Below are 13,835 nucleotides of genomic sequence, written 5' to 3'. Positions count from 1 at the left end.
CAAGTGTGCAGAAAATTTAGTTCAATGTTGCGTTTAAAATTACTCTGATAACCTCGGGTACCACATGGGCTAAGCAAGATGAGCACCCGTTCGCGTTTGAAGTGATGATGCCATGGTTATCGTTGTTTGTGCGTCTGTTTTCTTCTTCATTCGCACAACGTATGCGTGCTCATGTTGGCCCCAATTTATGTTAGTCTTAGTCCTGTCTTGGTAGCATAGAATTTCCAATACAGACGCCAAGAGAAGAATTCAGTTCTGGTCAAGGCCTGTTCTAGATCAGATGTGTTGACCGTGGGATCTAATCGCGCAGAGATGAAGAACATAATTAAAAACCGTAAATATAAAAAACAATTTTTCTTAAACATGTTCCGAAAGGTTTTTGAGACACTTAAAAAGTGGACTTCTGATGAAATATGTTTTTTCAAGGTGTCGAACGAGTCGTGTTACTTGTGCTGCTTCTGACACCCTGCAGTATTCATACGGCCCAAGACGAAAGGCGTCTTGTTTGTTACTTCACAAACTGGTCACCGGAGAGGGCGGGTGAATATTCCTTCAATGTTAGTGACATACCAGTTGAATTATGTACGCATGTGACCTATAGCTTCGCCGCCGTTGATGAGAACACTTTCGAAATCAAACCTACGAACGCAAAGTTTGACATTCTGCAAGATGGGTTTAAGAAGTTTTCCGAACTAAAGAAATCGACGCCAGGCTTGAAGCTGTCATTGGCCGTCGGGGGCTGGGCACATGGTGGTGAACCTTTCCATAAGATGGTATCGACATTGGACGGAAGGCAAACGTTTATCTTTAGCGCGGTGCAGTTTATGCAAAGGCACAATTTTGATGGAATCGAAATAGTATGGTTGTGGCCGGGAAGTCCAGACCGCGGTGGTACAGATGACGATAAGGATAATTTCTTTCATCTGATCGATGAGTTGCAACGCAGTTTCAAAGACGTCGGCCGCGGTTCGTGGGAACTTTCGATACAAGTTCCTTTGGATCGATACAGAATCGATTTAGGTTATCACCAACGACGCCTCTGCCAGTAAGATGTTATCATTGGAAAGGGCAATAAACATTATTCATTACTCTTGTGTCTCGGTAATATCTTTGTAGAGTGGCTGACTATATACACATCGCTGGATACGATCTACGAGGGTCTTGGAATGGATTCACCGACGTACATAGTCCCCTGAACAACCGTAAACATGATACGGACGGTTTGAAGGATCTAACCGTTAAAGGCGGGGTACAGCATTGGATCAACAATGGTTGCCCTGCGAGCAAGATCGTACTTGGAGTTGGAATGTTTGGCAGGACGCACACTTTGCAGGATAGCAGTGTTCACGGACTAGCAGCTCCCACAACCGGACCAGGCACAGCAGGACCCTACACGCGCGAAAGAGGTTATAGAGGATATTTTGAAATATGCTCCGAAGTTAATGGGTCACAATGGACGGTCGAATGGGACATTCAAGGTATGTGTCCATACGCTTATCTAGAAGACCAATGGGTCGGTTTCGAGAACGTATACTCGCTAGAGGAAAAAGCTATATATGCGGATGTTCAAACGCTAGCAGGCTTATATGCATTTTCGCTTGATCTAGATGACTATAGAGGTAAATGTGGAGTTACATATCCTTTGATGAAAGCGCTTTGGAAAGCATACAAGCCGATAAAAAAATTACCCGATGATGAGTTTACGTTTGCCATTTTCCGTGGGCGCAATTCTTAAAAACACAAAAGATGATGATGATGATGATGATAAAAATACAAAAGATGAAGTTCTTAAGAGTGTTCTTAAGTAAAATACACTATCAGTCATAGTTGTTTCCAACATAACATAATCCATCATCCAATCCATTAACATAATTTACCTCAGAAAATTGAAAAAATATGTTTGCTAAATATGATCAAATGTATGATCGACACTTACGGGAAGCATGTAACTGTTGTGAATGAAAAAGTAACTGTAGTTAAGAAGAATTGCACTATCCATGACAGACATCGAAACATTGCCAGCAAAATTTCCGTAGATGTATGGATTGTTAATCTTCTACGTGAAAGAGTTAATTCCAAAATGTATAAAAATTGAAATAGAAAGTAAACGTATTTTACTTCCACAGACACTGCGGTTTTCAATCGGTGTATGTTGCGGTAATTTCCCAGCCCTGTGTTTTCCAAATCCTCCAAACAAACCGTGCTCTGTTCCCGATCCCTTCCGATGTGTAAATGACTCACTTTCCAGTTCTCTCCGCGGTTGACCCGATCGCTCGGTAAACAGGTTTACAACTTGCTACTCAACTTGTGGCAAGTTAGAGCAATAACTTTAGATGCAGATGCTATCAAGCAGCCGACAAGTGAGGTCGTGAGCAGTATCAGCCCTGAAGTCCGGCCGTGTTGAACGCTGTCGTTTACTTGGCGTGCGGTCAGTTTCAATGTCAGTGTCATGGGCTGCCGTTTTATAATTCTTCTCGCGTTTAGTGTTGCTGCGGGTGAGTCTTCGTAGAAGCGATGTATTAGTGTCAACGGTAAAACGCATTTCGGTTTTCATCTGTTTTCCTCACAGTGGTTGAAGGTCGTCTCGTGTGCCACTATACCACTTGGTCGCGTGACCGACCAGATGATGGCGCATTCCAGATCGAAGACATCCCCGGAAAGCTCTGCTCGCATATGGTGTACAACTTTCTAGGAGTCAACGAAACATCGTACCAATTGGAACTGCTTCAACCTGATTACGATATAGGCGATAGGGGCTTAGAGCGCTTCGCTGCGTTGAAAACTCGGTTTCCTCACCTGAAGCTATTGGTAGCTGTCGGAGGGTGGGCCCATGGTGGTGCGCGATTTAGCGAGATGGCTAAATTCAGAGAAAGGCGAAATCAGTTCATCGGAAGTGTCATGAAATTTCTTCACCAGTACCGCTTCGATGGCATCGAGCTGGTGTGGCTCTACCCAGGCAACTACGATCGAGGTGGCACTGTGGAGGATAAGGATACGTTTCTGTACCTAGTGACCGAGATGAGCAAAGTCTTCCGGGAGGACTCGAAAGACTGGGAGGTGATTATTCAAGTGCCGGTCGATAGCTCTCGGATGGCCGCTGGATACCACCAGGAGGAGTTGTGCCGCGTAGCCGACTACGTTCACATGATTGGGTACGATCTGCGAGGCTGGTGGAATAATTTCGCCGACGTCCATAGTCCCTTAGCGCCCAGACCCAACGATCTGGCCATGGAGAGCTTTGAAAAAGTTAACGTTGGTGACGGCGTCGATGATTGGCTGAGCAAGGGTTGCTCGCCGCAGAAGATAGTGTTAGGTGTGGCGCTGTTCGGGCGCACTTACATGCTGGACGATCCCCTGGACAATGCGATCGGCGCGGTTACCGTCGGGGCTGGCGATGCCGGTCCGTACAGCAACGAACCGGGCTATCTGGGCTACTGTGAGTTTTGTCAAAACTTGACCAGCTCGGAATGGGTCAAAAAATGGGATGACGTTGGTCTGTGTCCTTACGCATACAATAACAACACCTGGATCGGCTACGAAGACGAACGATCGTTACAGGAGAAAATTAACTTCGTAAATCGAAAAGGGCTAGGAGGGCTCTATGCCTTTTCCTTAGATTTGGACGATCATAAAGGAACTTGCGGCGAAGCCTTTCCTCTTACTAGATTCCTTTCCAAATACCACGATGAAACGAAAGTAAGCCAGTGGTATGTGTTTCCGTAGAACTATTGGGTAAAGATTATTCATGCCTGTGTATTATGAAGAAATAAAAAAACCAAAACGATATAAAATGTATTCATTAATCATATTGCATTGTGTACTAGAGCAATGCTGTTTATTTTGAAATGAACGAAACGCTAGCGGAATTATAAATGGAATTGGCAATATTGCAATACTTTTCATCTACATTACTGCTATAAGTATTGAGCTAAAAGATGTAATCTTCTGTAGATTATACGATTATACTTTACTCACGTTGCAAGGCAATTGCATAAGCGCGATAGGATTATCATCCACAATATAGAGGGTTTTGCTTTATCATTTGTTGTCGTGTTGGGTTTTTTGCATTGCACGTATGCGCGCAACAGTTCCTTGTTCCTTCGCTCAGTCAGTCGGACGAAATGATCACTTCGCTGCCCTGTATAGCGGGCAGGAAGACGCCATCAACGACCGTTGAAATTCGCCGAGGATTGAGCCGGTCTGACCGGTTGCGCAACGCCTCAAAGCTTCGGGACCAAAAAACCAGAGGACGCTGGTGTCCTACAGGCCCACCTGCCTGTTGGACACCATGGGTAAACGGTTGAAGTGGTTTATACTCAACGGGTTGACAGAGTTCACTGAAATCGCACATGGCCTCTCCGATAGGGCATTGACGTTGTAGGCTGGCGGTCGATATCGCAAGCATGGCTAAGGCCAAAAACATTGACCTCAGCGCGAAATGAGGTCGATCTCAGACCTTGAACGCTGACTAGGCCAGAAACATGGGGAGGTTTGCCCGCACCGCAGCTCACAGGGCACTTCTAGAAGTACCGTCCAGGTGAGCCCCACCGCCGCACTGTCTGTCCTATAAAAGCTGGGAGCCTAGGCCCATCATATTCATACAAGGAGAAAGGATTAACTGTTGAACATTGGTATGACTAGGCACGGCATGAAAGACGCTCACAGCGTTTCAATTCTCAGTAGACGAGGAAAAGGAAGTCCTGGAAGGAGTGGAATGGAACAGCTAGATGGATAGTTTAGTGGGTAGGCCTTCTCGGTGGAGCTCTCGGAGCTCTACGTGATATTCTCGCATCCTGTCAAAAAACAAAACGTGTGTTCTACAAATATATGTTAATGCAACATAGGGATCGAGAATCTTCAAGCCAGGGTTCGTATAGATAGCAACCATCGACATTGAGGAAGGAAAACTATTAGCAATAATCTATTTTGCAGATGTTTCCGTGTTCTCTGATTTTCTTTAACGAGGATACCACTTGTTTGCCGTGTCGCCGTGAATGCCCACCAGAAGCGAGCACGTGTCCAAACTCTCGTCTAGACCAACATTAATTACCAACCTGCCGAGGCATTGTTACAGAATCAGCAGCAAAACCCATTCTTCAGCTTTTGGACGGAACGCGACATCCCTGTACTTTCGCAACGTTTAGCGATCGTTTTTTATGGCTGTCTCTAAAATTAACCATGGAGGTAGCAGCTCTCTCACACTTTTTGCGCATACTTCAGCGCTCTGGCGGTGCTTCTAGATCTTCTCGGAGAATTCGTTCCCATATCAATTGGTAGTGTATGCCTTTCTATCCCACCGGTTCGTCTTGTCAGAGCGACAGTACCGAGGCAGTGTCGTCACAGGCGGGAGATCGCGGATCGAAAAATTCGGCAACCACCGAGCAGCTCAGTCATTTTGGCCAGTGAGTGATTCTTCGAGCATCGTCCGAAACGCACGCTGTATGTGATATACTTTGCGGTACATTGTCGTATTCCTGTTGAACCAAATTAGTGTTCACTTCTTAATTTAAACCGTATAATCTTAGTTTCGAAAACCTTTTGCGCAATAGATACGGATATATAAACTGAAGTGAAAAACAAGTGAGACAAGTGAGCGAACAAGAAAAAAAAATGACAAAAAAGTTCCATCTTAATGCTGTGAAGAAAGTTGTATGAAGTCTATTTGATGTGATTGTGATTAGTCTGACCCACTGCAAATGCCTCTTCTATATTTCTAAGAAGATACTTTTAGTTTATATTCATCACTCCTGAGATTTTTGTGCAAATATGGTACATTCATCTCACGCAGAATTCGTTTAAAAAAGGATGAGAATATACGTAGTTTTCGTAAAGTGCATCAGTAGCATTGTGTGGTTTTGTCCATAGTGATACTTGTCTTTTCGATTAAGAAATGCAATGAAATATGCGTGAGAGATTGTCCTGGAAGAATAAAGCTACACGATCTATAGTATTAATAATTTAAGTTATTATGACAGTGATTGTAACATATTTTGAAATTGTGCAACGTGTTAACTCAGTCGTTCTAAACAAAAAAATTAAGTATGTTAATGTTTTTAGATTGATTGCAGTCATATGTAAGTGAATACAAGTGACATCGACGTAATCTGTGTAAAAATGAAGCGATTTTCTGTGTGGGTCCTTTTGGGCCTTACACTACTTTCCCTTGGAACGTGTGGTAAGTATCATAAAAAAATATCATTCAATTTGGCGGAAATATGATGGAAGCATAGCTGGAAAAGTGGGCAACAGTGAACATGAGCCGTTATATAACTTCATTATGCAACTTTAGCAACGATCAAATGAGTGTGAGCCTAGGGAATATGCGCGATCGTATCACGAACCAGCCAACGTTCTAAATGCTGTGACTGTTGACGGCGCTGGTAGAGGACATTCGTGTCCAAGGCAAGAGGTTAGGAATTTATTTTTAACCTCATTCCGGACACGAGAGAACAACGTTCAGCTACGTATGGCTACTAATACATAAGCCAAAAAGTGTGACAGGTTCTTCTTCACCTCTGCGTTGGCAGACAAACTTTTGCTGATGTACTTCTCTGAACTAAATGGTGGGTCCGACACATTAAATTTTACTCCGCTAGCGTCAAAGTATCAAAGCGCCATGGGGGAGTTATTTAACGCTTTCGTTATTATGTGGGAAAGTGTCCGCGGTACCCAAAGTTGCTGAAGTATGAAGAAGCTCGTACTTCTGCTTTTCAAATTCAGCAGATCGATCCTCATAAGTGTACTGCGAATGGGCGGCAAAAAGAATACCGAATACTTTTCCTTCGCATATTTTGTTTTGTTCATTAGCAACACATATTCTGGCGGTTTTGTATGCGGCCCACCGTCCACGCATCGTTGGAGGGAATTTCAATTATCGGCTTACTCGCGTCATCAAACTTTTCCCACGCTGCCCTCCGACTAATCACTCGTGATGAGAGACGGTCGAAAGGATATTTTTAGGAGACATCCGAAGTAATGGTTTTGTACAGAAAAGTCTTCGTGGACCATGAATATTTATTGAACGCCAGTTGAATGAATCAAACCAATGGATCAAGTTTTTTAAACACCAATTCTCGATGATGTAGTAATACGCTTCTTCTCGATCTCGACAAATTTCAACAAATGTGAATATGAAGTAAAGTTACGTGCGTAAATATGAAGTGAGATAGGTTTAATTTAGACTGTTTTAGAACCAGTTGATTTGAAGACCCGTATGGCTTTATGTTCGTGACGGTACTGTTCTTGACTAACTATTCTCTGCTGAATATTGTTTTAATGCATATAGACGGCATTTAAGATAATGTACTATTGGACTGCGACCACTTTGATATTAACTGCAGGAAACGGAAATCTCTTGTTATTTGGTAGGTTTTACAGTTGGTCGCATGCAGCATGGAAAGAAAACAGCGTTTTCCGCATACGATAACAAGTGAACAAACTCTACTTACACCGAAAACAAAACTTCATTGCATGTCTTCATAACGCCCAAAAGGCACGAACCAGGTTCACAAATCGTACTTTAATTGCTCTTTTCTATAATTAACCATTCAGGAGTGTGAAAAATTGGTATTCTAGGATTCGAGCTTGATAGTAACCATCGCGGCGCAGGGTGTGTGAATGGTTATGGCGCTTACAATCACATTCTTGGCACGAGTGTGAACCGCGAAGGCTCATTAGTGAGTTATTTGATAATTTTGACGCCCAAAGCCTTCTAGACCAAACATAAACGTGTCGCTGCACGTTTCAGTTTTGTTAGCTTTATTTTGGGTTTTTATGGTGATAAAAAAGCGTATGCCGCAAGCCATGATCAGGCTATGCACCTAGACCCAAGTGTGAGATAACCACCATGCGGCCCCATCATTGATTTTTATTTTCTACGCCTTGGACTGCCAACCGATATGCTTTCGGCTGTTGACGCAAACAGCAGACTCTACGATCTTGACATACATTTTCATGGTCCAGCCAGATCGTCGAGGGCAGACGATCGAGTTCTGTCAGGGTCACTATTTATATGTGAAGACAAATAAGATAAATTTAGCCGCGTTCGAAACCGTGTGGTTTTTCTTCTTCTTCGATGCAACAAGAAGACAGGCGGGAGTAAGAGAGAAAGAGCGAGATAGAGTAACATTTAAAGTAGTACCTTATACTTAAAGGAGAGTAAAACAGTCTGCAATAGTACAACGTATCCGTTATTAATTGCGGAGCCAGCGTACATTGATGATTTTCACACAGCCATACGGTCTACTAAATATAGACCCTTTTGTTGGCTACCAATTGTATCTATATGGATTTTCCTTTTCTCTTAGGATTTCTTGTGAAAGCTGAAACACCAAGCGAATACGAATGCAGACCATACATCGAGAAGGCGATTCAGGATTTGAAATCTGAATCAGGTACCAGTCATCCACGAGTTTAGATTGCAAATGATTTACGCACGTTTTTACAGCCGAGGTACCCACGGAGGATGCTAGCCAAGAAGGTCCGATCGACGTTACCAGTCAGGAGGAACAAGATAACACAGCTGCTGAGGAACTAAGTACTGAGGATACGGACACTGCCGGGGACGATGCATCTGAAGAAATTACTCCCTCGGAGGAGGTGCAGGAACAGTTGTTTGCTGGCGAAGATGATGAATACGCACCTGACTCCGAGACGCTAAATGTTGAAGATGATACGGCAGCAGTCGAGTCAAACGCTAACTCTGAGGAAGAAGCAGTATTATCCGAGGAGCAGGACCAGCTTTTGGATACGAATGATGAGGATGGTGCATCAGAAGAGTTAACTTCTGACGAAAACGAGGAAGATGCAGAGCCCGCAGTGGCTTCTGAAGAAACAGCAGATCAAGTATTGGACACTGACGACGTAGACGACGATACTGCCTCAGAAGAACTTTCCCAGTCAGAAGCGCACACAGAAGACGAGAGTCAGGAGCAGCAGCCCAGTAGCGCCGAAGAGCAGGTAATTTTAACATCTTGTTTTGTAATTGTCCTATTTTCATACATTCATCTGATCCGTTGCAAACGAGGCCTTAGAAAATTGCCTTCGTTATACAAGCAAATGCTTTTTGTCCCAGCGATTACCACAAGAAACCTCACCCGCTTGTTGTTCCGTTACGTTGCTGTCTCAATCATTTCGTTACTATCTCCAATCGGCTTTCAAATCACCAATATGAAACATGCAATCGATATACTAATTGAACGCATTTAACAGGACGACTCAAGTACAAATAATATTGACAACGTGGACAATGAAAGTAGCGAAGATGAAGATGAAATTGCGACAGAAAGTGAAGAGGTCCAGGATGGTACTGCCTCAGAAGAACTTTCCCAGTCAGAGGCCACAGAAGACGAGAGTCAGGAGCAGCAGCCCAGTAGCGTCGAAGAACAGGTTATTTTAAAATCTTGTTTTGTAATTATCCTATTTTCATACATTCATCTGATCCGCTGTAAACGAGGTCCTAGAAAATTGCCTTCGTTATACAACCAAATGCTTTTTGTCCCAGCGTTTACGACGAGAAACCTTACCCGCTTGTTGTTCCGTTACGTTGCTGTCTCAATCATTTTGTTACGATCCCCAATCGGCTTTCAAATCACCAATATGAAACATGCAATACTAATTGAACGCATTTAACAGGACGACTCAAGTACAAATAATATTGACAACGTGGACAATGAAAGTAGCGAAGATGAAGAAGAAATAGCGACAGAAAGTGAAGAGGACGGTGAAAAGCAAGAAGCAAGTAGTTTGGATGATGATTTAAGTGAAGAAACTGTCAAAGGAAGTTACGACGATTATGAAGAGGAAAATGATGAAAATGATGAAAACCTAGAGGATTCAGAGGAGGATGTCGATGACACCGATTTGGTAAGGTTCGGTTAACTGATTTGAAACTTTGCCAAAACTAAGATTACAACCTGTCGTTAGGACGGAGCTGCCTTGGAGGAGGCACCTGATAGCGTGGACGAAGATAACATGACCGACAAATTAACTACTAGCGATGAGAATGAGATTCCCTCAAGTGGAGAGGAGGAAGTGGAGAGGAGAGGAGGGGAGGAAGTGGAGAGGAGAGTGGATCAAGAAGTTAACGCAACAAGCGGTGAGGTAGGATTTTTTATGTGGTTTTTACAACGGTGCTGGACACAGTGAGATTAAATATGGTTCGTCATAAGCCAAAAACTTTGTTATAACATTTTTTTAAATTTTCCATAGGAGCAACAAGACTCTGAAACTGGTGCTGACGATACTGCAGATTCTGAGGAAACTGTAGTCGATAGCGAGGAACAGATCGTAGCCAGTGAGGAAGAAAACGCGGATGAAGATACCGAAGATGAAGTAGTCACGGAGGCATCGAAGGAAACGTCGGAAGAAGCAACTGAAACAATAGCCGAAGAAGATTCTGTAAGCACTGAAAATCCGACTGAACCGGAAGAGGAATCCACGGAAAACGATGGACTGACTGCTGAAGAGGAAGCTGTAGAGCAAGAACTTGCAACAACTTTGGGAGAAGTAGAAGAAGCCGAAGCCGAAACCGATTCAGAAGATACCGAAACTGACTCTAAGGAAGAGTCGTTCCCCGAGGAAGATCTTCTATTGGTAATGAAAATAATGCTTTATCTATTCCACAAGAATGAGCTGTTCAACAATGATCAATAACGATCGCTAGCAGATCTTGGTTATGAAAATGTTCGTGTACGGCCCCATAATTTTAAACATGTCTATCTATCTACGTGTCCCACTAGGAGTACGAAATTCCAACAAACCTTAGAGATACATCGCACGTCTACGAGTTGCTGAACATCAACGACGATGCATCAGACAGGGAGAAAGCGCTGCAAGAAACTGCGGAAGTTATTTTGCGTGACCTTAAGCGTATCTACGATAGTTCAATCAAGCCCCTAGAAACCCTGTACAAGTACCGCGACCTCAGCAACCGACACTTTGGTGACCCGGAGATATTCTCGAAACCTCTTGTGTTACTCATGGGTCCGTGGAGCGGAGGCAAATCAACAATTTTAAACTATCTGACTCACAATGAATACACACCTAATTCTGTGCGAACAGGTTCGTATGAAGGAAGTGGAAAAATTGAACCGTTTGTAACTAGGGAATTGATGTTAGGTGCTGAACCCTCGCCTGCGTACTTTAATATACTGATGCATGGCGACGAGCCGGATGTATTGGATGGCACACAGTTGGCTGCTGATTGGACATTTTCGGGATTGCAAAAGTTCGGACAAGGCCTGCTAGACCGGCTCCGTGGTCAAAGGCTTCCCAATAAGTTGCTAGAACGGGTAAGATAACGTCCATGTATCGTTGGCTAAAAGGCTGAGTACGATTATGCACGGAGAGTAACAATATAATGTAGCCCAACGTACACATTGGCAAATAAGTGTATCATGGCATTTATCATGGATTTGCCAGAGCAGCTGTTACCCTGTCGAGCTAGATGCTGACATTTCGTGCATAACGCATCCGCTCGCCAGGCTACGACAACCTGCTTAAAATAGACCCTACGCGAAAACGTTGTAAAAGAGTGATCTATTTATATCACACGTTACCTCAGCGGCGACCGTAACTTTCACTGCCATCTAGAACTATTTGGGCACACATTTCGCTGCAGTCTGGTACTTGACCTCGCGGTTGTGCTTGTGTTGCTTGCGAACCAGCGATACATTTTGGTACATCTTGTTTTTCCCCTTTTGTAGGTTAATATTGTAGAAATCCCAGGAATTTTGGAAGTACGCAAACAGGTTTCCAAATATTTCCCATTCAATGATGCCTGCCAGTGGTTTATTGATCGAGCCGATATCATCTTTCTGGTGTACGATCCCTCGAAGCTGGATGTTGGACCGGAAACCGAAGCAATCCTCGATCAGCTCAAGGGACGAGAATATCAGGTAACATAATGCGGTTGCCAATTACAAGTAAGAATGGGGATTAAGTGGAGCCACCACCCGTTTCACCCGTTACAGACACGAATCCTGCTTAACAAGGCCGATCAGGTGAAACCCGAGGAATTGTTACGAGTTCAGAGTGCGTTAATCTGGAATATCTCACCACTGATGTCGTCTGCTCAACCTCCTGTAATGTACACAGTATCTCTGTGGTCCAATCCCTTCGAAGTAGGTGCTCCTGTTCGTTTGTTGCAGGCGCAGGAACGATCGCTACTGCTCGACTTGGGACAGGCAATCGATAAGAGAATTGAAAACAAAATCGCGAGTGCGCGCCGGTTTGCGGTAGGATTTCCTGGAATGTGTGAATTTCATGCAACAAGAAACATTTACAATTGTTTGTGGCTTATTTCAGGTTCGCGTACGAAATCACGCAAAAATGGTTGATTGCTATCTAACCACCTATTACAATCACAAGTCGCTGTTTGGCAACAAGAAACAAATTTCAGAAAAGATCATTGCCAGCCCCCAGGACTATCACATTTACGAAGGCTTATCAACGCTAACCAACATCTCTCGATACGATCTGCCAGATCCGGAAGTGTATCGCGATTTCTTTCATTTGAACCCACTGTACGATTTCAAAAAGCTTTCGGAAACATGCACATATTTCCGTGGCTGTCCCATCAATAAGCTTGACGTGGCCATTGCTTACGATCTTCCCGAGCTCGTCGGCAAGTACAAGAAAATGTCCGAAGCGGCTCTAGCAAAACTGCACGTGCTCACATCAACGACCGATTTCGGAAAAGGGAAATCAAGTAGTTGAAGCTGAAGAGCACTATTCGTACGATCGAACCCAAATGCATTCAGTGCGTAATGTTAAAGTAGTAGCGTAGATTATTCTTTGTAATACTTTGTTTTCATTCGTTCCTCGTTTCTCGCTTTTTCAATATTTTTGTTAGAAGCTAACGAAAAAGTATAATGTTCGCCCTTTTATTCTGATTTGTGAATGTTTTTGTTGGTAATGCCGGGGATGAATCGGGATGCCCATAACGAAAACAGTGTTTTCGATGTTCCGTTCGATTAAATATCTTTTCCATAACATTTCTGTTTAGTTTATGTAATACCGAACGCAAAAGAAAAGCTCCAACGGACCAACCGTTATACCAAATTAAGTTTGCCAATGTGATAGTGAATACTCAGATCTAATGCAGACATTGGATACGGTTTTCATCGAATGAATCGGATGCGATTTCAATTTAACGTGAATTATGAAATCAACAAAAATCAGTGTTCAAATAATCTGAGGATCCGTTCCAGACTGATTGATCCGGGTGAATGGAAGTAATAAGAACATATCTTAATACCAGGCAGTTCGACCGCCATATCATAATCATGTTACGTGTTGCAATAGGAAAGAAAAACGTAACAAACGCAAAGAAGGCAAATAAACTGAATTACGAACGAAATGATTTTTTCTCTACGCCGTGTTGTAATGATGACTATGCAAAGCATTTTCGTTGAGTTTAGATGTGGCCTCGTACGAGGAAAACACGAGGCTGAAATTTGACGGCGACGGCGACTGCCCTAGAGTCTCAAGACAATGAGATTGATGAGATCGAGGCACGCGAGATTTCGAGGCGCAAATATTTCAGAAGCTGAACGAACTGGGCCATTCGGCGTTGCAGGATCAGGCGAAAGAGAACATCCGCCGGCGGCTACGCGAGATCGTCGAGTGACAGCAAAAGGTGAAGCGACTGAAAAAGCTCTAGGCGTTCGATGCGAACGAAGGATGCATCCGGGAGGAGCAGTTGATTGGCAAGAAGCACGAGTGTCCGTGCGACATACAGGGAGGGCCGGTCATGGTGGAGAGCCGTGCGTCACGCTCTAGGAGAAGCGGAGTACGCTTTTCGCGATATGAAGCCTGCAAAAGGAAGTGGAAAG

The 13,835-nt window shown here is 43.7% G+C and overlaps 3 protein-coding genes across 9 annotated transcripts; all 3 read left to right on the top strand.

Moving 5' to 3' along the window:
* Positions 1-413: 413 nt before the first annotated feature.
* On the top strand, positions 414-1,998 carry LOC128272266 (endochitinase-like). The gene is made up of 2 exons (XM_053010040.1): positions 414-1,045; positions 1,117-1,998. The coding sequence occupies exons 1-2, from the start codon at positions 414-416 to the stop codon at positions 1,733-1,735; spliced, it is 1,251 nt and encodes a 416-aa protein (XP_052866000.1). The 3' UTR covers positions 1,736-1,998.
* Positions 1,999-2,353: 355 nt separating this feature from the next.
* Positions 2,354-3,774, top strand: LOC128271545 (endochitinase-like). The gene is made up of 2 exons (XM_053009121.1): positions 2,354-2,495; positions 2,570-3,774. Exons 1-2 carry the CDS (start codon positions 2,450-2,452, stop codon positions 3,721-3,723), a joined length of 1,200 nt encoding a protein of 399 aa, XP_052865081.1. The 5' UTR covers positions 2,354-2,449; the 3' UTR covers positions 3,724-3,774.
* A 1,551-nt stretch (positions 3,775-5,325) lies between these two features.
* Positions 5,326-12,995, top strand: LOC128274695 (sarcalumenin). 7 transcript variants are annotated; one of them, XM_053012969.1, is made up of 13 exons: positions 5,326-5,402; positions 6,058-6,175; positions 8,307-8,393; positions 8,447-8,958; positions 9,211-9,387; positions 9,634-9,864; positions 9,925-10,101; positions 10,210-10,593; positions 10,740-11,061; positions 11,119-11,291; positions 11,706-11,897; positions 11,973-12,236; positions 12,307-12,995. In XM_053012969.1, the coding sequence occupies exons 2-13, from the start codon at positions 6,115-6,117 to the stop codon at positions 12,715-12,717; spliced, it is 2,991 nt and encodes a 996-aa protein (XP_052868929.1). In that variant the 5' UTR covers positions 5,326-5,402; positions 6,058-6,114; the 3' UTR covers positions 12,718-12,995. The 7 variants fall into 7 exon arrangements, with proteins under 7 accessions (XP_052868929.1, XP_052868931.1, XP_052868927.1 ...); XM_053012971.1 differs by having other exon boundaries at positions 5,337-5,439; positions 6,069-6,175; XM_053012967.1 differs by lacking the exon at positions 5,326-5,402 and adding an exon at positions 5,407-5,439.
* Positions 12,996-13,835: the final 840 nt, after the last annotated feature.

The sequence above is a fragment of the Anopheles cruzii genome, chromosome 3, assembly GCF_943734635.1.
Source record: "Anopheles cruzii chromosome 3, idAnoCruzAS_RS32_06, whole genome shotgun sequence".
NCBI lineage: Eukaryota > Metazoa > Arthropoda > Insecta > Diptera > Culicidae > Anopheles > Anopheles cruzii.
Note: the sequence above shows the minus strand (reverse complement) of the source record. Positions and strands in the feature narration are given on the sequence as shown.